Here is a 25,640-nt window from a genome sequence, read left to right as displayed (position 1 = left end):
ATTGCTGAGGTTGTGCTAAATCTGCTGGAGAAACTTATTTCCTAAAGGGAAATTGGTTTGGTTGCTGTCATGTGTGCTTAGCAAGGCCTGTGGTCGATACTAATCAAGAATGATGTATTCTCTCATTGTGATGATGATGGGTTGTGTGTGTCATGTGACCTACAACTGGGTTGTACTGGCCACAGAAGCACATGTGTATGTTGGACCGGGGTTCTTAGAGCCCTCTCTATTCTGTGTTTTTCCTTAGTAAAAATCAGATAGCAGGTTAGCTCGTGCGCTGTGTGGAGCTGTGAAACGCTTCATAGAGCTGACTATGACTGTGTCATATTCTCTTTTTGTCGTTACGTCGTATCATGGGTGTGGGGTCGTAAAGGGGTGAACTGGTAACCTTTCCTCTCCCCATTGTTCTGTCGGTCAGGGGTACACCCCCTGTCCTTCAAGGTTCCCGTCACGTGGCGGTTCGGCACGTTACGGGGGGGGGGGGGGGGGGGGGGGGAGGGAGTTCCTGGTCCCACGGCCTGGTATATTGGGCGTGTGCACCGCAGGAATTCCCCCGCCATAGAGTACGTCACCGTGCGCGTCTCTGTTGGTAGGACTTCCGTGTGCTGTTCAGGTCCATGTGATGGATCTGTTTTCAGGGGGGGTGGTCAGGGCTCCTCCTCACCAAGCGCCTACTCAGGCCTTCTGTGAGTTCGGACTCCTTCTTCCATGTGATCCATGTGAGGAAGCCTCCATCAGAGTACAGAGCCTTCCTCCTCAGATTGTCAAAGTGAGTGGACCCTCTAGAAGGGTCCTTTTCTATTGTATGTATATTCGATTCAATTCGTTTATTGAGTGTGTATGGGTTCGGTGCCTCTTCCCCGGAGGCCCTAAAACCAGTTTTTTACATGGCTCAAGGTGCAATATATTCTTTTCAATCTGTACAGCTCGCGTGGGAAGTCTCTCTGGGGATCCCCGTCTCTTTCCTATGGGAGGGTGGTGGGATGTAAAAATGTGAACATTTTTTACCCCGGCTGTGTAGACTGGGATACATACTGTTGATGCTTCCTTCTTTCTATTCCAGAAGTGTTGGAGTTAGGGAGTGTCACACCCCTCTTGTCGTTCCCCTGGGCGCCTTGGGGATTCAATGGCAGGTCTAAATAGCCTGTTCATTGATGGGGGTGTGTCCCGACGCACGTATAGTGCTAGCTCGCTGTAAACAGGCGATTGACTGGCACGCCTTAGTTGCTTGTGGTTGAAACAGCGTTTTTATAAAGCAACTGAGATGGGGGTTTTTCCTCTTCCGGCGACCACATCCCATGACCTGGGTGGGTTGTCGACGGATCCTCGTTCATGTCTGGGGGATGATGACGGGATGGATCTGAACATATGTAGTGGGGTCTCACGCCCTTGGGGTGGGCCACCAGGCGCGGTTCGTCCCGACGTCTGGGTGGCGCCTTCTTTTCATGTTAAGATCAACACGCATATCTGCCCTTTTCCTGGGGCATGTCGGCGTGGTTAGGGCACGGGACTGGTTCTGGTCACGCTGGTCCAGATCAGTTGAACCCGTTGTCCGCCGGGGATGCAGATCTGCTGTTCTGGTACCCTGAGGGACTTGGGCTTTTTTCAGGGGGAAAAATGCCAGGTCGGTCTGGGTGTCACAGGGTTAAGCGCTATGGAGACCCTGGTTGGGTATGTTTTTTACTCAGCACTGTCGTCATGGCTTACAGCCATGCCATTCTGTACGCGCTCGATCTCGTCGGATCTCGGCCGCTACACAGGTTGGTCCTGGTTAGTACTTGGTTGGGAGACCGCCGGGGAATACCAGGTACGGTGTGCTTAGGGGCTGGTTCTCCATTGTTTTTCGCTCCTCTCTCACGCATGGCGAAGAGGGGCCTGTGGGGGTGGTTTTTTGACCTCCTCTGGTGACCCTGTGCTTCCCGTACCGCCAGGCCCGGTCCGAAGTGATGTTTGCGACCCGTAGGCCTGGGTTAACCCTTTTTGGAAACTGGAACACTTGTACTGCGGTATAGCCGGTGTATACCCGCAGGTGTGTTTTGGAGTTTTTTCTTGAGGGGTTATAGGAACAACCACCGCATTGGGTAACACCGAGGTGGTTGGTTCCCTGGTGTGTTGGAGCAGTGTCAACTCCCGGGTTCACCGGTTGAGGGTGCCCCTGCACGTTCATGACGTCTGCCAATCGTGTCAGCCTTCTCTGCCTCGACCCCTCTGGGTGGGGGTTGTTAAATGGAGGCTTGGTCATGCAACACCGCCAGCTTACGCTCCTTCCGCCGGGGCGGCTGTGTTCAGCTGTCCCCTCTGGCGCCTGTCTCGTCCGCAGTCTCCAGGCTAGGGTTAACAGCCTGTTGCCTGGTTTTTCCCCGGTGCGCTGCCTGCTTCCGTTGGTTAACCTTTTTTGTGTGCTTACGGCCATGCTGACTGCCTATTCTGCAGGGTCAGTGTGCCAGGCGGTGTACTATTGGGGGGACGGGGCCCGCTCGGCTTACTGGCCTGGTTGGTTCCGCCTGGGAATACCAGGTGCAGTAACTGAGGGGCCTTTGTCCGAATACGCTGGCGATGTGGGGGGCGGGGCACTACGTGCCCACCTGGTGGGGTCTTGATGCTGGCATCATGGACTTCTCCGGGCCCCCATTCCAGGGAGTCCAGTCCTTTTGGTGGGTCTGGGTCTTCCTTCGTGCTCCGCTGCTACGGCCTTGCCACGGGGTTGGGTTTGCCCTTGACCCCGTGATTCTGGGGGCAGTAACGAGGTTGTTCCTCCGTTCGTTCCCGGGTGGCATGCGGGTTGTGCGTGTGTGTAGTCGTGGGTCAAGCCACGGTCTGCTCACCCTGTGCGTTGAGTTGCTTGAGTGCCTCTTCGCACGGTCGGGTCCGTCGCCCTCCCGTGACGTCCCTAATAGGGGGGCTACCCTCCATTAGGGGGGGTCGGGGGGGCTCGGCCCTCCCTGTTCTGATGGTTTTGGGGGGCTGTCAGCGGGGTGTATTTGTCAGCCAAGTGGCTCCGCTTGGCCTCCCTTGTGCAGAAGGCGAAGCCAAGCTAAGCCACTAACGATACAGAACGTTAGGTTATGACTATAACCAAGTTCTGTTAGTTAGGGGCGATGCTTGGCTTCGGACGGCCGCTGCAGCCCTTGACCTCACCTTGTGGTGAAAGCTTGGGAAGGAGGAGAGCAGGTGACCACACACCTGCTTATGAAGGTAAGCTGATGAGGGGTGTGGTCAGACTAATACTGGTATTAGAGGTACATTTGTGGTTTATTCAGTACGCGTGCACGTACGCGAGATAGTGCAGAAGGCGAAGCCAAGCATCGCCCCTAACTAACAGAACTTGGTTATAGTCATAACCTAACGTTATTTATAACAGGACAGTGTGGTGAGTAGTTATTTATAACAGGACAGTGGGGTTAGTAGTTATTTATAACAGGACAGTGGGGTGAGTAGTTATTTATAACAGGACAGTGTGGTGAGTAGTTATTTATAACAGGACAGTGGGGTTAGTAGTTATTTATAACAGGACAGTGGGGTGAGTAGTTATTTATAACAGGACAGTGTGGTGAGTAGTTATTTATAACAGGACAGTGGGGTTAGTAGTTATTTATAACAGGACAGTGGGGTGAGTAGTTATTTATAACAGGACAGTGTGGTGAGTAGTTATTTATAACAGGACAGTGGGGTTAGTAGTTATTTATAACAGGACAGTGGGGTGAGTAGTTATTTATAACAGGACAGTGGGGTTAGTAGTTATTTATAACAGTACAGTGGGGTGAGTAGTTATTTATAACAGTACAGTGGGGTGAGTAGTTATTTATAACAGGACAGTGGGGTTAGTAGTTAGTATTAAATGGTTACAGCCCACTAGTGGCACAGAGTAAGTTGGGTAAAAGTGGTGGTGAGGCAGGCTTAGGTTCTTTTAAAGTGTAAACAAGCTTTAAAATGGAAGGAATTTCATAGAACTAGCAGGGGGAGATTTGCTGTGTTCAGCAACGCCCTGTTTCACACTCACATGTATAATATATTATATATTATACAGTAGGCCTGTCCCAGACTAAGTATTTGTGTAGTCGACTTTGATTGGCCAACATTTGTCTATAGTCAACTGGTAGTCGACTACCCCCCCGAATGCAAATATATATATATATATATTAGAGGTGGGCATAGATTATTATTTTTTTAATCTAGATTAAACTATCTGCAATCCTGGAGTTAATCTAGATTAAAATGGCTAATTTGAAGTCTGCCGAAGGCATTCAAAATATGTGTGTTCTACCTAGGGATGGGTATCGTTAGGATTTTATCGATACTACTACTCTTATCGATACTGCTTAACGGTTCTGTACTTTATCGACATTGCTTTATTATTTATAACTTTATAAATAAATATTATTTCTTCAGCAACAGCAGCAGCAATGTTCTTTTATATAACTTTATGAATAAATATAATAAATAAATATAATTTCTTCAGCAACAGCAGCAACAATGTTTTAAATGTGTCTGAATTATAGACTTTTTATAATAAACAACAAATGTAAGATAAAAAAAATATATATATACACTGAATGATTAGTTGTTACCTAAAGCCCTTGGACTCCACTGTAGAGAAGGGGTGCAGGCCTTTGACAACAAACTGGGTCACAGCCCTGTGACACTCGTCCCCCCCAAATTAGCCTATTCGTAATAATTCGTTATTAGCCTAGCTAACTCCGTATTATCTTGGCTTACCTGCAGTGGACGTGCATGGCGATGAAACACTGCGAGCAAAGCAGTCGAAAACGGCGCATTTCTGCAGACTAATGTTATGTTTTGACAACAGATGTTTTGACAAATTGCTTGTATTGCCACCCATACTTGCAAATGTTTTATTGCACTTGTGGCAACGTGCGTTGTCGGCATCGACTTTCGTAAAGTGTACCCAGACTTTCGTTTTGTTCTCTCCGCCATGATAATAATAATAATAATAATAATGAGCGCAGAGCTCGGTCTGTGTCCTCAGCGCTTCAACACTGAGCCACAGATAGGCCCCGCCCTTAAGTAACCGTATGTGTATGTGTGAGTGAGTGAGCGGCTCGCTTCTCGTGCAGACAGAGAGAGGAGAGGAGACCCAAGTTTGAGAAATAGATTAACGGCGTCAATTGTATTATTGCGCGATAACAGTCCGGCGTTAACGCAGCACGTTAACGCCGTTAACGGCCCAGCTCTAATATATATATATATATATATATATTATAATATTTCTTTTTTGCGGGGATCATTCCATTTGGGCTGTGGGGGGTGCTTAATGTCTGAAGGAGTTTATTTGTCCATAAATAAACAAATAAACAAACAAATGAAGGCTTCTTGTCCTCTGCGAAAGTGTGTTCATTAGATGGGTGAAATCCTCTTTCAGTGCCTCTGTGCCCGTTTTCTTAGGCAGTTAGCCTCTGGTATGCACGCCATTGGCGTTAGCCACATTTCTAGGCCTCTTTGCTTTTGTAAAGAATGAATTTTCTTTTGCATTCGACTAAGAGGTTGGCAGTCGACCCTTTTGATCGATTAGTTGACTACTATTCGACTAGTCGAGGTCAGCCCTAATATGCAGTATATCCTATATCCATCCAGCAGGTCCTCCAGCACAGATCAGACTGAATAATTGATGAGTTTTCAGACACACCATTGTTTACTGTGGTGTCAGTGAGATATGGAAACACAGTGATGACTTAGTAGAACAGGTGTAAACAGAGAGGCACGCTTCAATATTTCATGTGTATACCTATCATGACCTTGATAGGTGAGTGAGTGAGTGAGTGAGTGAGTGAGTGAGTGAGTGAGTGAGTGAGTGAGTGATGAGTGAGTGAGTGAGTGAGTGAGTGAGTGAGTGAGTGAGTGAGTGAGTGAGTGAGTGAGTGAGTGAGTGAGTGAGTGAGTGAGTGAGTGAGTGAGTGAGTGAGTGAATGAATGAATAGTCATCAGTAGATTGTCCATAGACCATCGCAACACTTCCGGAAGTGCAGTGGTCTATAGTCCTCTCACGGCTGACGTATTTTCTGGCTGCTCTTGAGTCTCCAGTCTTTGTTGCAGCTATTGGAAAATGAATGGACTATTAATATATCACTTCTAGCTTCATCTGTGGTTCATGCATCTGTGGTCCTGTGAACAAAGCCTTCTGATATACATGTCTCTCTCTGATGAGGCAGGGGTTTAGAAGTTTAAGCAGCAGTTAAAAAAAAGGGAAACGCAGCTAAAACTAGCTTAGCGTCGCAGACCAGGTCACCTGACGTCACCAGCGTCTCTGAAACATCCTGGCATTTAGGGTTAGTTAGCAGTTAGCACATTAACAACATCCTGTCATTTAGGGTTAGTTAGCAATTAGCACATTAACTAAATGTAACGTCCTTTGATGAAACACAATTTTCCAATTAACCGCAAATGTGGTATCAAAGAACAACATTACTGGTAAATGAGAAAGTAAATAATGTTTTTTCGCCAAAGGCTTGATGTCATAATGACATGAGGTCAGGGGTGGGTTTTTGTACATTGGATTATCGACGAAACCTTACTTGGTCCCAAGAAGAGGGTCTCGTGTATTATTGGGTTAGGACATTTACTGTAACGTTCGGGAGACTATCCTCCTTAGGATAGTATCCCACTGTCTACCTGGGTCACTCCTGTTGTTATGGGTTCACCTTGTATGTCACCACTGATTGCTGTCATCACTAATTGTCTGTCACACCTGGGTGCTGTCATTGGTTGACACACTGCTGTCACTCATTGACAGCGTGGAATGTTTAGTATGTGACCTATTTAACGTTTGCTCTATCCTTTGTCCTTTGCTAGAGCTTCACCTAAACCTACGGACAAGATACAGCTGGAACAAGCACAGACATATTGTCTTTATCCCTGTACTTGCATTATTCGCTTTTCCCTGATAATAAACAGTACAGCTGTTTTGGAAGAGTAAACATATCTCCGTCTCGTTCTTCTTCTCGACAACTTGGAAGTCACTTACCCGTTCGTAACAATTTACTGTACATTGGAGGGGGTTGGGTTAGGACATTTACAGGGGCCAGTTTCGAATTGCAGTCTCTCGTAGGTGCTCCTTGAGAGTGGTTTTAAAAGTGGGTAGTGATTCACATTCCTTTACAGCTGTGGGTAGGGCGTTCCACATTGATGTGGCATAATTGCTAAACGTGTTTAGTCCCTTGTTTGAGCCGAATCTGGGTTTAACATGATTTGTGGAGCTCCCTCTGGTGTTGTGGTCGTGGTATTCACTGACCTTTTGGAAGTATTTTGACATGTACATGGGTACCTTAGTCGTGTAGTGTATCTTGTAGACCAGGCCCATTGCAAGTTGCTGTACTCTGTCGTCTACTCTAAGCCATCCTATAGGTTGTCAAAGTGGGCAGGGGTGAGGTGGGTTCTAGGAGTCAGGTCAAGCAGTAGTCTGACCAGTTTGTTTTGTGATGTTTGTAATCTTGTTTTTAGCGCCTTTGAGGTGCTTTGGTACCATGAGGTGCAAGCATAGTCGTAGTACCCTTGAATGAGTGCTCCTGCCAGAGTCTTCAGGGTATTCTTGTTTACCAGAGAGGAGATCCGGTACAAGAATCTAGTTTGTTGGTTGAATTTTTTTTATTACATTGGATGCCATTTTGTCACAGGAGAGATTAGCCTCTAGGATGGAGCCCAGGTAGGTAATTTCATCTTTCCTTTGACAATATTGTCACCCACTGTAACTGAGAAGCCGTCGGCTTTGCTGAGTTTGTTTTTCGAACCAAAGAGAATGGACTCTGTTTTACCCAGGTGTAATGATAGTTTGTTGTCAGCGAGCCAGGTGCAGAGTTCTGAGCTGAGGGTTTTTTCAACCTGTAACTTGTTCTTGTCAGAGACCAGCAGGTCAGTCGTGTTTGATGAGACTGAGGTCAGTGCTCAGGTGACTGTTATCTTGTCTGTTTATCCTCCAGAACACCACAGTGTTGTTGGGGAACAGCTCAGGTGACTGTTATCTTGTCTGTTTATCCTCCAGAACACCACAGTGTTGTTGGGGAACAGCTCAGGTGACTGTTATCTTGTCTGTTTATCCTCCAGAACACCACAGTGTTGTTGGGGAACAGCTCAGGTGACTGTTATCTTGTCTGTTTATCCTCCAGAACACCACAGTGTTGTTGGGGAACAGCTCAGGTGACTGTTATCTTGTCTGTTTATCCTCCAGAACACCACAGTGTTGTTGGGGAACAGCTCGGCGGTCAGTGACAACATGAGAGACCACCCTCTGCTGCAGCACTATGCCGGGGTCTATGCCATGTCCATGGGCGTCATGCTGCTGCTCAAACTGCTCCGAGGCATCGTCTTCGTCAAGGTGAGTCTGACCCACAGCGTCCTGGCAGGTCGCTCATTTTGACATGTCATCGAGAGGGCAAACACAGGTGTAAATAATAACATCCGGCCCTGTTCCATTTAGGTGTGTCACAGCCATGCCAGTGAGACAGCAAGCACAACGCCAGGGCTCGGTCACAACCTAAATGGAATAGGACCATATGGTTATTAGTTACACCTGTGTTTACCCTGCGATGACATGTCAAAATGGCTGCTGGGAAAAGAGCCTATAAAGCAGAAGTACCTCCTGTCCGGCAGGATGTTGCAAGTGGTTTTTAATTTAAATTTTTTATTATGTTTTTGGTAGATTTTTTTTATTGTTTTTTTTTTACTACCGGGCAGTCCGGTAGAGAGAGAGAGAGAGGAATAATGGGAGATAGACGGGGGGAAGACATTCGGCAAAGGTCGCCGGCTCCGGGAGTCGAACCCTGGGACAGCCGTGTTGCGACACAGCGTAGGTGGTGTGCTACTTGAGCGCCCGCAAGTGAGTTTTACTCTCCTCCCATTGGCCGACATGGTCAAAGTTCTCCTCCCCTTTCACACTGTTTCCCGCCCCTCTCAGGTTGAGCTCCGTCCATGTGACCTGTTTGCTTGTTGGTGTTTATTTCTTCTCTTAACCCTTTCACTGCCACACGACAGAAGGTTAACCCTTTCACTGTGACAATACAGAAGGTTAGCCCTTTACTATCACACAACCGACGGCGATGCTCCTTCATTAGCATCATTTGCGGAGCTAATGATGCTAATGATGGAGCATCGCCGTCGGTTGTGTGATAGTAAAGGGCTAACCTTCTGTCGTGTGGCAGTGAAAGGGTTAACTTGTTGTGGAACCCGCAGGGCACTCTCCGGGCGTCGTCCAAGCTGCACGAGGAACTGTTCCGGAAGATCCTCCGCAGTCCGATGAAGTTCTTTGACACGACCCCGACCGGAAGGATCCTGAACCGCTTCTCCAAAGATATGGACGAAGGTATGTATATATATACACTGTATTTAAAGACATGGACAAAGGTATATATATATATAAAGACATGGACGAAGGTAGAGGAGATTTTCTTATAGACAAATATATGTATATGTATATATATATATATATATATATATATATATATATATATATATATATATATTAGGGATGTCCGATATTATCGGCCTACCGATATTGGCATTAAATTGTGATATCGGAAAATATCGGTATCGGTAAAAAAAAACATTTCTATAACCTTTATTTACCCAGGCAAGCAAGTAAGAACCAATTCTGATTTTATTTATTGTCAAAAGTATGCATAATGTTGTGTTAATTCCACAACAAGAGATATGTAATGTTAATTACCTGAAATTATTCCGTTTTTTGAGGGGGAAACCCTGCATATATCGGTATCGGTTGATATCGGTTGATATCGGTATCGGAAATTAAGAGTTGGACAATATCGGTATATCGGTATCGGTAAAAAAGCCAATATCGAGCATCCCTAATATATATATATATAAATGACATGGACGGAGGTAGAGGAGATACTCTTATACACTAATATATGTATATAAATACAACAGCATTGTGCATTTTGGTCATTAAAAGGCACAATCAGAATTACTCTCCTCCCTCTCTCTCTCTCTCTCTCTCTCTCTCTCTCTCTCTCCCCCTCCCTCCCAGTTGACACCAGGCTTCCCTTCCAGGTGGAGATGTTCATCCAGAACGTCATCCTGTGCTTCTTCTGCCTGGGCGTCGTGGGCTCGGTCTTCCCATGGTTCCTGGCGGCGGTGGGCCCCCTGGTGTTGCTCTTCATCCTCCTCCATGTGGTGTCCAGGGTCTTCGTCAGGGAGCTGAAGCGCCTGGACAACGTCACGCTGTCCCCCTTCGTCTCGCACATCACGTCCAGCATCCAGGGCCTGGCCACGGTGCAGGCCTACGGCAAGGGCCACGAGTTCCTGGACAGGTCAGCCTTGAGTCAAAGTAAAAAACGTTTCTGCTTTTAAATGTACTTAAGTATTAAAAAGTCAAAGTAAAAACTTGTTTTTATTCCGGGGCAATGAAATGTTCCGTTTCGTCCTCTTCATCACTCGTACTATCGCTTGTGGCCATCTTCTGTAGCTTGTCACTCTGACTGTCTATTCTTCTGATAAGATCCCCGCTTTCTAGTCTTGCACAAGGACCAATCAGCATGGGTATGGGCGGGTTCATTTTCCATTGATGGGGATTTGATTGGTTGTTTTTCAATAAAGTGCGGCCACAGGATTAATAACGTTAACATTAGTTCGGGCCAGAGAAACAAATATACTAATTAAATTGTTGGACCTGCGAGATTTGTACTTTGTACTTTGTAAGTCTGCATTTTAAATGTAAGGAGTAAAAAGTTTTTTTTTCTCTGATATGTAATTGAGTAGTATACAAGTATACAAACCTAATAATACTCGAGTAAAGTACAAATCCCCAAAAACAGTACTTAAGTATTGTAACAAAGTACAATTACTCAAGTACTTTACACCCCTGCTCCTCACTGTGCTGCACGGTCTGGCAGGAGGTCAGAGGTCAGCCTCCTCACGTCTGGCAGGAGGTCAGCCTCCTCACGTCTGGCAGGAGGTCAGAGGTCAGCCTCCTCACGTCTGGCAGGAGGTCAGAGGTCAGCCTCCTCACGTCTGGCAGGGCAGCCATGTTTACCGCTCATCGTCTGTCTGCGTCCTGCTGATCAAATTATGTTGTCAAACGATAAAGGGATGATTAAATCGGATATCTGATTAAAAAATGATTTCTGAGATTATTCAAATGAGCAATGACATTCCAGGCCAAAGATTCATTAAAATATGACGTCCTAATCTTAACCCTTTCACTGCCACACGACAGAAGGTTAACCCTTTACTGTCACACAACCGACGGTCGCCAAGTGAAAGGGTTAACAGGCTGTCGTGTGGCAGTGAAAGGGTTAAACCTTCTGTGTATTGTCGCGGTGAAAGGGTTAACCGTTTTGGCAGTGCGGCAGTGAAAGGGTTAAAAGACTGTTTGTGTTCAAATGCTTTTTATTTCATTAATCAATAAGGAAATTGTTCATGATTATTTTTGCTGGTTTGGCCTGGTGGACACGGTGCTTATCGTAGTCCTGATCCGGTTTGGCCTGGTGGACACGGTTCTTATCGTAGTCCTGATCCGGTTTGGCCTGGTGGACACGGTGCTTATCGTAGTCCTGATCCGGTTTGGCCTGGTGGACACGGTTCTTATCGTAGTCCTGATCCGGTTTGGCCTGGTGGACACGGCCCTTATCGTAGTCCTGATCCGGTTTGGCCTGGTGGACACGGTGCTTATCGTAGTCCTGATCCGGTTTGGCCTGGTGGACACGGTTCTTATCGTAGTCCTGATCCGGTTTGGCCTGGTGGACACGGTGCTTATCGTAGTCCTGATCCGGTTTGGCCTGGTGGACACGGTTCTTATCGTAGTCCTGATCCGGTTTGGCCTGGTGGACACGGCCCTTATCGTAGTCCTGATCCGGTTTGGCCTGGTGGACACGGTGCTTATCGTAGTCCTGATCCGGTTTGGCCTGGTGGACACAGTGCTTATCGTAGTCCTGATCCGGTTTGGCCTGGTGGACACGGTGCTTATCGTAGTCCTGATCCGGTTTGGCCTGGTGGACACGGTTCTTATCGTAGTCCTGATCCGGTTTGGCCTGGTGGACACGGTGCTTATCGTAGTCCTGATCCGCTTCCCTCCCTGTGTGTCTCCGTGCTCTCAGGTACCAGGAGCTGCTGGACCAGAACCAGGCCCCGTTCTACCTGTTCAGCTGTGCCATGCGCTGGCTGGCGGTGCGGCTGGACATCATCAGCGTGGCTCTCATCAGCATCACGGCCCTGATGATCGTTCTGATGCACGGCCAGATCGCTCCTGCCTACGCAGGCCTCGCCATCTCCTACGCGGTGCAGGTCAGTCCGATACACCCAGTAGAAACAGTGTCTGTACAGGTCATCACTCCCAGTAGATACACCCAGTAGAAACAGTGTCTGTACAGGTCATCACTCCCAGTAGATACACCCAGTAGAAACAGTGTCTGTACAGGTCATCACTCCCAGTAGATACACCCAGTAGAAACAGTGTCTGTACAGGTCATCACTCCCAGTAGAAACAGTGTCTGTACAGGTCATCACTCCCAGTAGAAACAGTGTCTGTACAGGTCATCACTCCCAGTAGAAACAGTGTCTGTACAGGTCATCACTCCCAGTAGAAACAGTGTCTGTACAGGTCATCACTCCCAGTAGAAACAGTGTCTGTACAGGTCATCACTCCCAGTAGAAACAGTGTCTGTACAGGTCATCACTCCCAGTAGAAACAGTGTCTGTACAGGTCATCACTCCCAGTAGAAACAGTGTCTGTACAGGTCATCACTCCCAGTAGATACACCCAGTAGATACAGTGTCTGTACAGGTCATCACTCCCAGTAGATACACCCAGTAGATACAGTGTCTGTACAGGTCATCACTCCCAGTAGATACACCCAGTAGATACAGTGTCTGTACAGGTCATCACTCCCAGTAGAAACAGTGTCTGTACAGGTCATCACTCCCAGTAGATACACCCAGTAGATACAGTGTCTGTACAGGTCATCACTCCCAGTAGAAACAGTGTCTGTACAGGTCATCACTCCCAGTAGAAACAGTGTCTGTACAGGTCATCACTCCCAGTAGAAACAGTGTCTGTACAGGTCATCACTCCCACTCTGATACTGATATGTACACAGAATACTTGACAATCCCAAATAATATATATATATATATATATATATATATATATTTGAAATTTATTAGAAGGATAAACCCCTTGAGATATGCTATTTCGTTTTCGAGGGGGTCCTTAACATAGGATACAAAACATACAATACAATACAATACAATACAATACACTACATAACAAAACAAAACACAGGACAACAAATACACTTATACACTGACAGACGCTCTCCCAAGCTCACCCCCACAATCCACACTGATTCCTCCCAAGAGGATCACCAATATATATATGTTCCCTTATAAAACACACGTCAAAATTATAATTTGATCTGTAAATGACATGTAAGCCCTAACACAGTAAATCAATAACAGGTGCAAGTAGTCTGTAGATGAGTGAACAAAGATATCTTGAATAACCGGTAAGAAGTGAGAGATCTGAGTGAACTGCAGTTTGTTCCAATCAGCTGGTGCTTTATATTTAAAGGCAAGTCGACCGATAGCTTTGGTGGTTCGAGGTATAGTAAAGAAAGGAAGATCCGTGTTTCTTAAATTATAAGTTGAACTATATGGTGTTAAGAACTGCTTTAGATAAGGGGGATAATTAAAGTAAATACATTTGTAAACAAAAAGCAACCAATGAAAATGTCTTCTGAATTGGGGAGAAAGCCAGTTTAACGACTCAAACATAAGACAGTGATGGGTTCTATAAGGGCACCTCAATATAAATATGCAAACACTATTATAAGTAACATTTAAAGGACGGAGATTTGTTAGTGTGGTGTTCTGCGTAATCCATTATTGGAAGTACCAGCTGTATAATGATTATTTTCCTAACCTGAAGAGAAAAACAGTTAATAGAACGATACAATAATCTCAGGCTACAATTTGTTTTCTTTATCACAGCATCAATATGTGACTTGAAGGTGAGTTGAGAATCAAGCCACAGACCCAGGTACTTACTTATATTCATCGACATTGTCGAGAGGAGCATCATCTAAAAACGTAATCGACAACTGATTTGATATTTGCACCAGATTTGATCTAGTACCAAACAGCATACTATAGGACTTCTTCTTATTTAATAAAAGTTTGTTAATAGCTAACCATTTCTGGACAGCATCAAAATGAGTCTGTAAAGCATACTGAATTTGTTGAATATCAGACTTAGATGAATAAATCACTGTATCGTCAGCGTATAATTGAGTAAGACAGTCAGATGGTATCAGGGTGAGATCATTAACAAATATAGAAAATAATAATGGTCCTAAAGATTAACCTTGAGGAACACCCTTATCCATAATCAAAAAGTCAGACTGTTTACCCTGATATGATACACACTGGCATCTATGGTGGAGATATGAATTGAACCAAAGTAAATAATTATTAGAGACACCAATAGCACACAGTTTGTCAAGAAGAAGATAATGATCAACCAAATCAAAAGCCTTTGTGAGATCTATAAATATTGCACCAGTGACCATGTTATTGTCCATTGCTGAGTGAACATCATTGGTCAACTTCAGAAGGGCTGTAGTTGTGGAGTAGTATGGCCTGAAACCAGATTGGCATGGGGATAGAATATGAGATTCATTAACATAATGGGATAATTGATTAAACATTTGTTTTTCAAAGACTTTTGCTATACTATTAATAATTGAAATTGGTCTATAATTATTGAGATCAGAAGGATCACCACCTTTATGCAATGGAATGACTTTTGCAGTTGTTAAAGATAAATTAAATAAATCAGACAAAGGATATGATAATACATATGAGATGCAAGTTTGATGAACTTGATCTCCATACCATCTGAACCACAGCTAGTACCCAATCTTACTTCATCAATGACCTTCTGAACATCAAGCGGACGGATACTTCTAAAGGAAAAGGAGCTGTTGTGTATATATATATATATATAACAAAAGTATATATAGAAAAACGTCAGTGGAAAAGGGCATTATAGACGTGTTACAACATGTGGCAATAGAGCAGTAAGACAGTAATGCACATCATAACAGTGAAAGCATCCGTCTGTCTTCCAGCTGACAGGTCTGTTCCAGTTCACAGTCAGACTGGCCTCTGAGACAGAAGCTCGCTTCACCTCCGTGGAGAGAATCCACCACTATATCCAGGTACTGTCTGCAGTATTACTATACTTTACAACCACTGTATCCAGGTACTGTCTGCAGTATTACTTTACTTTACAACCACTGTATCCAGGTACTGTCTGCAGTATTACTTTACTTTACAACCACTGTATCCAGGTACTGCCGTATTACTATACTTTACAACCACTGTATCCAGGTACTGTCTGCAGTATTACTTTACTTTACAACCACTGTATCAGGGTACTGCAGTATTACTTTACAACCACTGTATCCAGGTACTGTCTGCAGTATTACTATACTTTACAACCACTGTATCCAGGTACTGTCTGCAGTATTACTTTACTTTACAACCACTATATCCAGGTACTGTCTGCAGTATTACTATACTTTACAACCACTGTATCCAGGTACTGTCTGCAGTATTACTTTACTTTACAACCACTGTATCCAGGTACTGTCTGCAGTATTACTTTACTTTACAACCACTGTATCCAGGTACTGTCTGCAGTATTACTTTACTTTACAACCACTGTATCCAGGTACTGCCGTATTACTATACTTTACAACCACTGTATCCAGGTACTGTCTGCAGTATTACTTTACTTTACAACCACTGTATCAGGGTACTGCAGTATTACTTTACAACCACTGTATCCAGGTACTGTCTGCAGTATTACTTTACTTTACAACCACTGTATCCAGGTACTGCAGTATTACTTTACTTTACAACCACTGTATCCAGGTACTGCAGTATTACTTTACTTTACAACCACTGTATCCAGGTACTGTCTGCAGTATTACTTTACTTTACAACCACTGTATCCAGGTACTGCAGTATTACTTTACTTTACAACCACTGTATCCAGGTACTGTCTGCAGTATTACTTTACTTTACAACCACTGTATCCAGGTACTGCAGTATTACTATACTGTATAATCCACCAGCTCCAGTCTGACTCTACTGTGTGTCTCTCTCCTAGTCTCTCTCTCTGGAAGCTCCAGTCTGACTCTACTGTGTGTGTCTCTCCTAACTTCAAATTACTTTATTTTCCTTTCGGAACTTCATTTGTGCAGTGGTTAAAATACAAACATACAGTCACAATACATAGACACTCAAATCAAATCAAATCAAATTTATTTATAAGGCCCGACAACACACGTTAATGTCCCCATGGGCCGGACACGTCTTCTTTAAACAAGTCAAGAAGAAACATAACAATAAATCAAGAACAAAACAAGAACACCATAAGGTCCAACAAATTTAAAATAAATGCAAAATAAATGAATGAATGCAAACGCTCCCAGACATACCACACGCGAAGGTAAGGAAAAACTCACTAAAACCTAACAATAGGAAAAAATGCACCACAGGCAATGTGGAGGAGAGAAACCTTAGAAGGGCCACACTATAAAAAACATCAGCTTCGTTAAAACTACAGTAAAAAGACCACTACTGTATATAAAAAAAACACCAACTACATTAAAACTACAGTACTTAAAGCATGATATATTAAAATCCATGTGGAGCAGTTCTATGTGTATATAAATAATAAATAATAGTAGTACAGGTGATATTATGTCCATCAGGTGGAAGGGGGAGTCTATTTTAAGTAGTCCAAAGTCCTTGTGTGTCTCTCTCTCTGGAAGCTCCAGTCTGACTCTACTCTGTGTCTCTCTCCTAGTCTCTCTCTCTGGAAGCTCCAGTCTGACTCTACTGTGTGTCTCTCTCCTAATCTCTCTCTCTGGAAGCTCCAGTCTGACTCTACTGTGTGTGTCGCTCCTAGTCTCTCTCTCTGGAGGCTCCAGTCTGACTCTACTCTGTGTCTCTCTCTCCTAGTCTCTCTCTCTGGAAGCTCCAGTCTGACTCTACTGTGTGTGTCGCTCCTAGTCTCTCTCTCTGGAGGCTCCAGCCAGGATCAAGAACAAGGCTCCCCCAGCCGACTGGCCTCAGCACGGGGAGCTGGTGTTTGAGGAGACAGAGATGAGATACAGAGAGAACCTGCCTCTCGTCCTGAAGAAGGTCTCCTTCACCATCAGAGCCAAGGAGAAAGTTGGGATAGTCGGCCGAACTGGCTCAGGTGAAAAGAGACACCACTCTGCCCTCCCACTCTACCCTCCCACTCTGCCCTCCCACTCTGCCCTCCCACTCTGCCCTCCCACTCTGCCCTCCCACTCTACCCTCCCACTCTGCCCTCCCACTCTACCCTCCCACTCTACCCTACCACTCTACCCTCCCACTCTGCCCTCCCACTCTACCCTCCCACTCTACCCTCCCACTCTACCCTCCCACTCTGCCCTCCCACTCTGCCCTCCCACTCTGCCCTCCCACTCTACCCTACCACTCTACCCTCCCACTCTGCCCTCCCACTCTACCCTCCCACTCTACCCTCCCACTCTGCCCTCCCACTCTGCCCTCCCACTCTACCCTCCCACTCTGCCCTCCCACTCTACCCTCCCACTCTACCCTCCCACTCTGCCCTCCCACTCTACCCTCCCACTCTACCCTCCCACTCTGCCCTACCACTCTACCCTACCACTCTACCCTACCACTCTAACCTCCCACTCTGCCCTACCACTCTACCCTCCCACTCTGCCCTACCACTCTGCCCTACCACTCTACCCTACCACTCTGCCCTACCACTCTACCCTCCCACTCTGCCCTACCACTCTACCCTCCCACTCTGCCCTACCACTCTACCCTCCCACTCTACCCTACCACTCTGCCCTCCCACTCTGCCCTACCACTCTGCTTTGTGAGTGCCCATGTAATGGAGGGTGCAGGGGCGTCGTTTTGGTATGGCACTCGCCATACCTTGGCAAATTAAACATTTTTAAAATATATATATTTTTTATAATTACAAACTTTTATGTTGATTTATAATTAGAATGTCAACATTATGAACGAAGCTTCGAACTATTCGGTACAGCCCTAGCATGTTTTGATATTGTCAATTATCTCACTTTTACTAGGTGACTTTTACTGTGACTAACTGAAATATGCCACACAAAAAAAGGAAAATGGACATACAGATGTTTTTTTATCAAAGGTTTGATTGATTGATTGAAAACTTTATTAACAGATTGCAGAATGGGTACAATACAGTACAGCTCAATACACACAATTGTTAAGGGGATGCAGACCAGAGAAAGACTTTCGTCTTGTTTACATCAGGGTCCCCCATTTTCAATTCATCAGGACATATATGACATACATGACATACAGATAGTCAGTACTGCTACATCTATACATTTATGACATACCAGATTTGCAAATACAGTACTGTTTGTGATACAGAAGGAGTCAAGAAAAGGGAGTATATACATTTGACGTAGAAACTGTACATTGGAGGAGGTTGGGTGGGGGGGGGTTGGGTACATTGGGATATTGACAACCATACTGGGTAATTTACATTGGAGGTGGTTGGGGGGGGGGGGGGGCACACTGTATAAACAAGTAAAACTGTACATTAAGGGGGGGGGGGGGAGGAGACACTGTACAAACAAACAAAATTGTACATTGGACTATTGACAAAACCATACTCATCAGCAGAGACAAGTGATACAGGGACACAGGTAAGGTCTTACAATGGCTTAGTGATTATAACAGTGCAGTTCAGCATTCAGTAACCCATACTTTTTGTGAATGTGTTTTTGATTCTACATTCTGTTGAACACACACCTCAAAACCGTACCTAAGGAAAATTGGCTCAATTGCAAGAAAAATAATAGACAGTTATGATATTACATTCTGCATAATTCGTATGCAAAATATTGTGGTTCCCTGCTTTAGTCTGTTGACACATTTCTATACTAAAAATGCTTGTGTAGTCCTGTGTCATACCTAAATGTCATATAAGTGAATTGTATAGAAACAACTCACCAAAAGTGACTATTGCACAACTGATTTGACCAAAGAAATCTCTCTCTCTCTCTCTCTCTCTCTCTCTCTCTCTCTCTCTCTCTCTCTCTCTCTCTCTCTCTCTCTCTCTCTCTCTCTCTCTCTCTCTCTCTCTCTCTCTCAGGGAAGTCTTCTCTTGGTGTGGCGTTGTTCCGTCTGGTGGAGCCCTGTGGAGGATCCATTAAGATCGACGGCGTCAACATCTGTGACATCGGCCTGGCAGACCTCCGCAGCAAGCTGTCAATCATCCCACAGGAGCCTGTCCTCTTCAGTGGCACCGTCAGGTAATGTACTACTAGGGGTGGGAATCACCAGTTTCATCATGATACGATACGATATCGATTCTTTGGACAACGATACGATATTTGCCGATATCACAAAGTCTCTCACGATACAATACGATTAGATTAGATTCAGGTGCCTGCAATCGATATGAGATGATATCATATGCCCATTTAACACAATCAGTAACATTTAGATCAACTAAAAAACGGTAACGAAAATATCATTTGACATTTGTATTTTTGAGCTCTTCCAGACATTTAAAGGAAAATCAATCTATTGTTTTTAATACAAATAGACCTCCTGTTCACTGTAAAGTGCCACGTTTTGATATATTGAGCTTTAAACTTTAAGCTCCATTTTTTGGAACTCAAAACTCACAACCTAAAACCCCTCCCTACCTCCCTCTCCCAAACCGTTCCTACAACAATTTGTTGATGTTGCATGATCATGTATAGGCCTACATTTATTATGTATTATATTGTTTATGTTTAAATAACATTTAAACATCAAACTCCTCTGACCTCATCTGGTCTTTCCAAAGACGCGCGCACACACACACACAGAAAGGGAGAATGCTATGCTGTAACGTCTACACACACGGAGCTACTGCTGTTGTTCTTGGGCGGATATGAGACTCGCCACAGGATTTTCAAAATAAGAGTATCGATATGAATCGATCTTATTACATTGCATCGATCCGATTCGATCGTTGATAATTACATCGATGTATCGATCTGGATCGATGTATCGTCCCACCCCTATGTACTACTATCATTATTACTACTTATTACTACTACTATTATTACTACTACTATTATTACTACTACTATTATTACTACTATCATTATTACTATTACTACTATCATTATTACTACTTATTACTACTACTGTTGTGAAGGGCCAGATTAAACCGAATATATATATTTATTATATATATATATTTAATTGTATTTGTATATTCTCTAATATTCCCTGATATCCCTTGTATATTCCTTGTACAATATGCATTGAATATCCATTCTAGCCTACTGAACATCCCATAATAGTCTCCATTCTACTATTGGTCGAGACCTTGGTGCCAGGCTGCCATACCCCTCAGACCCAGTTCAAACGTACCGCTCAACATGTACGAACAAGTCCTAGTTCCGCGTAGGAATCTGGCTACCGCACCACTAATGGGACTATTTGTTCATAGTGCGTATATATACTGCGCTACTAAAGTAGGACTTTCTTTTCAGTCCAGTTTCTTACCCTCCAATAGAGTCACAGACGTAAAGCCTCCCCGCGACGCCACGTGTGGGAGTAAGGCCAAGTTCGGCTTACCATCGGTATTGAGACATCGTGTATATTAATATTTGAATAGTCATATTTGGCACTATATCGTCGAGTTGGACGTAGTCTATTAAGCTAATAATAGTCTGTTAATATATAGTGCTTCGTGCGGTGAGAATACTACCGTAGTCAGTACCCCATCGTTTTGGGCAGAGAACTGGCTGCTTATCCAGGGTGGTTGACCCCACGTGAAGCTGCACCCGAGGAGCCCCAGAGCCGACGAGCGAGTGGACCTGTATACCGGATTATTCTACCGACGACAGCCCGCCTTCCCCGGCACGGATTATGCTTTGTATACGTTGATTATTCCATGGATAAAGACCCCCGACACTGCCGTGTGTTGGAACCCCCCCCCCTGGAGAGGACGCAAGGTGAGGAGACGCTCTGCAAGACGAGGTCGCTTCACGTCTCTCCTCCGTGGACCGGAGGACGCCGGCCCACAAAGAGTCCACCTGCTTTCATCTGTGGTCCAAGGATCGCCGGCGCATTGAACGGCACTACAGTGGGTTCACCTGGGATACCCTTGGCCGGATGAGGCAGCCGGATTCTACCCCCCCCCCCCCTTCCTACTCCTGTCGGCTTACAAGCGACCGGATTAACCCCCCCCTAGTGTATCCAGTCTATAATCATTAAAGTATCATTGCTGTTCTTCCTTAACTATTCCAGGTCGTATATGTACCACCTGCGCCTTCAGAGATTGGACATTCTCTATTGATATACCGACGAATACTCTTGCCATAAAAGTGCATACTAATTCCCATTCATAAATGTGATTGATTTGATTAAGTGCTTGCCCTACACACCATCGCTGTGTAGAAATAAAGACCTATTTCTAATTCGTACATTTGTGTTGGATCCGTTTCATCTACGTGACAGTGTTCATCATAATATATTTATGCCGTGTACTGGGTGGCCGAATATTAAGTACAAAGGTAGTGGTAGTAAGTATCATATCTAGTAATACAGTCAGGGAATTGTACCCCTCAGTTACAATTGGTCCTTCGAGCCGGATGGTAATTAGTGTAATATTAATATAGTGTTATTAATATTGAAATGGCCTATGATGAACACTCCACGAAACGACCCTCCTAACCAACGCCCGCAGCGCGAACGACGGCTCCCTCAGTACTTAGAGGCTTACGCTGTCAGTCAACAACCTAGTCTTCTACTAACAGTAAACGCGGTAAAACTAGAAAGTAAAAGTATGTCTAACCCCAACGCCCAGACTACCCCGACCATAGAGGCCCCTACGGGTTCTAATGTAACTGACCAAGTTCACGGTGGGGACCAGTGGGAACCAGACATGACTTCACACCCCGCCAGTACTGAAGAAGTAGTCCCCGATGAGTCCCGGGAGGAATACAACGCTACCGAGAGAGAACTCGGCACGGAAGAAGACGGGGAGAGCACCGTGGAGATAGAGCTCCAAGGCTCCGCAAGGAGTACCCCGAGGGAAGGCTCCCCTATACAACCGCCTTCTCCCAGCGAGGCAGAGAGGACCCTACAGCAGGCCTTCCTCATCAGCCTGAACGCCGCTGCTGAACGCGACCGACTGCAGATCCAGCAGCGGAGCGAAGAAGAGCATATACGTCTAGAAATAAGACGCATTCAGAGAGAAGAGAATGTGGCCCGAGACCGAGCAGACAGCCAGCGAGCAGCTGCTGGTGCTCTACGGGACGCAGAGCGCGACAGACAGCAAGCGCAACTAATAGAACAGCTGATCAGACGGACAACACCCTCTCCCTCCGCCAGAGGCTCCAGGAACTCGTCTAGACACACCTCCAGGGCGGCATCCCCTAGCCGAGTAAACAACCCTGAACTTGACCAACAGACGAGGTCTATACCCCCCACAGACCACCTCCCCCCACCGGTCCAAGCGAGACCTAGCAACCGGGAAGGAGCAGCATATCCTGTGGAGAGGCTAAACCAGAGACTACAAGCACTGGATGACCTAACTGAAGACGAAGAGGAAGAGGAGGAGAACCACGCCCGACGACAGCACAGTACTCTACCGGACCAGGAGGTCCGGTACAGCCCAGGCTATACTCCCGCGGAGCTGCGCTACAGACCCCCGACTCTATACCCGGGTGAGCACGACGCACGACCCGCACCGAGGAACAGCACCTGGACAAGCGGGCCATGGTACACTGCCGGTACCAGCCCATACCAAGGAGCGGGAGGAGACTCGCCTAGGAGGCCTCTCCCCCAACGCTCGCCGATGTATCCACAGTCAGCGTCATACATTGGCACGCCTATGGTACCCGACTTCACCCAAGAGAACCGGGCCCAGTATACAGAACTCCGCATGTGTCTGGAGACCATGTTGGTGGATGTATTGGATGAACGCCATAAATACGCCATCCTACTGAAGCACTTAAAGGTACCCCGCGCACATAATATAGCGCTCGCCTACGCGACTTCCACCACCCCATACACAGCAGCGCTGGTAGCATTGGACCAGAGGTATGGGCGCATATGGGATTACGTGATCCAGGAGATCCGACACATCGACCGCTTACCCCCAGCAATAGACAATCGAGCACTGGACGACCTGTCCATCAGAGTGCAGTCCCTGGTAGGGATGTTGGGAGCGCAGAGAGAGAAGGGGAGGCATGAACTTTACGCCAACTCAAATGTGGAAAGGATCTTGGAGAAGCTGCCGCCCGCTCGACAGGAGCGTTTTAGGCGGCAGAGAGACCAACGAGACCCGAATGGCCCCGAACCGAACCTCCTCGATCTAGCAGACTTCCTGGCGAGAGAAGTCAGCAGCCTACGGCTAGATACATTCGGACGGAGCACCCCTGGCTCCAGAGAAGGAACCAGACGACTAAATGATGGAAGAAGATCGGTGACTGTGATGCACCAATCGGAGTCAGTACCGAGCAGCAGGAGCCACAGTACCCCCTCCAGAACGGAGAAGTGGAAGATAGTGTGCCCCTACTGTGAGAAAGAACACTGGCTAGCGCAATGTGACTCCTTCCCCAAGCTGAACGCGGAGGAAGCAAGTCAATGGATAAAGTCCAACAAGCGCTGTTTTCGCTGTGCGCGCTCACACATGGCAGCCGAATGCCGCTTAAAGAAAAGGTACACCAAGTGCGATGGAGCCCATCTGGACATACTTCACGACAGTAACAGACGGCGCCCTTCACCCGCACCATCCAGCAGCAAAGCGAGCGTCATGTACATCGATCCCGCCAGCAGCAGTGGAGCCCGAGTACTCCTAAAAGTAGTGCGTGTGACACTAAGCTACCAGAATAAAGTCCTGGACACTTACGCCGTCCTCGATGACGGGTCAGAGAAGACCCTTCTGCTCGCCTCCGCTGAGGCCCAGCTAGGGCTGCGGGGAAGCGAAACCCAAATGACAATTCGGACAATAAGACGAGATTTGAAGACGATAAAGGGCGAGAATGTCTCATTCTCTATCGCAGCAAGCGGCCAGCCTGAGCGACGGTACCAGATTACAGACGCTTTCACCAGCCAAGAAATAGGACTGTCGCGGTACACATACCCCGTCGCCAAGCTGATGGAGAAATATGCACATCTGCGCAAGTTACCGATCCCGCTCATAGACAATGCTATGCCGACCCTGTTGATAGGCTCCGACCATGCAGACCTCATTGTCCCGATAGACCGGGTTCATACCGGACCCCGAGGCTGTCCTGCAGCAGTCGAGACCCGTTTGGGATGGACCCTCCAAGGCCCGCTCGCCAAATCTCTCAACCGAAGTACAGCCACTAGATGTCTCCACTCCCGAGTCACAGAGGGAGAAACCGCACTCCTGCAACACGTAGAGCGGCTATGGACCTTGGAACAAATGCCCTTTAAGAACGGAAGGAAAGACATTCGCTCTAAAGATGACATTTACGCCATTCACCTCCTCGAGACAGGGACCAAGAGAGTCCCGGTCAACGGCGTGTGGAGATACGCCACGCCACTCCTGCGGCGAGAAGGAATGCCTACTTTCCACGCCAAGACAGACGCCACAGAACGGTACCTGCTGAACACGGAGCGGCGCTTAGCCAAGAACCCCGCCCAAGAGAGTGTATACCGCGCTGAGATTGAGAAGCTCATCACAGCGGGACACGTCACAAAGATGGACATTAAAGAGGCTGACCAGACCACTGAATCGTGGTACGTGCCTCACCACAAGGTCCATCACAACGGTAAAGACCGCATAGTATTTAACTGCAGCTACCAGATCGGATCCCAAAATCTGAATAAAGAGTTACTGCCCGGTCCCACACTCGGCCCCTCCCTACTCGGCGTTCTACTCCGCTTCCGCCAGGAAAAGGTGGCCATCAGCGGGGACATTAAAGGAATGTTCCTGCAGGTGAGATTAGTAGAGGAGGACAAGCCCCTGTTACGGTTCCTATGGAGAGAGAAGCCAGGAGATGAGCACCCAGCCATCTACCAATGGGAAGTCCTCCCCTTCGGAACGACGTGCAGCCCCTGCTGTGCTACATTTGCACTACAGAAACATGTAGCAGAGGACCCAGCAGCGGACGAAGAGGTCCGACACAGCGTAAAGAACAGCTTCTACGTAGACAACTGTCTACAAAGCCTTTCAACCCAGGAAGGAGCCGAGGCTCTCCTGATTAAACTCCGCGCCTCATTGATCAAAGGCGGCTTTGATCTCAGGCAGTGGGCCAGCAGCGATCCGCAAGTACTGCGCAGCCTCTCCTCCGAGGACAAGGCAGCCAGCAGCGAGACCTGGATGGCTACAATCCCGGGAGAAGCCCAGGAGATGACCCTGGGATTGGTGTGGCGATTCAAAACAGATTCGCTTCACTACAGACACAAGCCCCTGACTACGGACCAGGGAAGGCCGGCGGCGGCGCCGACCACCAGACGGAGTGTGTACACAACACTCACCCGACAATATGACCCGCTAGGATGTATTCTACCGTACACCACCAGGGCAAAAATGATTGTACGAGCATTGTGGGACAAGGACCAGGGCTGGGACG

General features: G+C 46.5%; 1 protein-coding gene across 2 annotated transcripts in view; it reads left to right on the top strand.

Annotated features, from left to right (window-relative positions):
• The window catches only part of abcc5 (ATP-binding cassette, sub-family C (CFTR/MRP), member 5), a 168,675-nt gene that overhangs the window by 131,935 nt on the left and 11,100 nt on the right, over positions 1 to 25,640 (top strand). For both annotated transcript variants that reach the window (XM_084314897.1, XM_084314896.1), the window contains 7 exons: positions 8,180 to 8,326; positions 9,181 to 9,310; positions 9,995 to 10,277; positions 12,063 to 12,249; positions 15,093 to 15,182; positions 17,047 to 17,236; positions 19,181 to 19,340. In XM_084314897.1, coding sequence (XP_084171023.1) covers positions 8,180 to 8,326; positions 9,181 to 9,310; positions 9,995 to 10,277; positions 12,063 to 12,249; positions 15,093 to 15,182; positions 17,047 to 17,236; positions 19,181 to 19,340 — 1,187 coding nt within the window. The remainder of the gene's footprint in view (positions 1 to 8,179; positions 8,327 to 9,180; positions 9,311 to 9,994; positions 10,278 to 12,062; positions 12,250 to 15,092; positions 15,183 to 17,046; positions 17,237 to 19,180; positions 19,341 to 25,640) is intronic.

Source organism: Notolepis coatsorum (genome assembly GCF_963971535.1).
Source record: "Notolepis coatsorum genome assembly, chromosome: 1".
NCBI classification, from domain to species: Eukaryota; Metazoa; Chordata; class Actinopteri; order Aulopiformes; family Paralepididae; genus Notolepis; species Notolepis coatsorum.
Note: the sequence above shows the minus strand (reverse complement) of the source record. Positions and strands in the feature narration are given on the sequence as shown.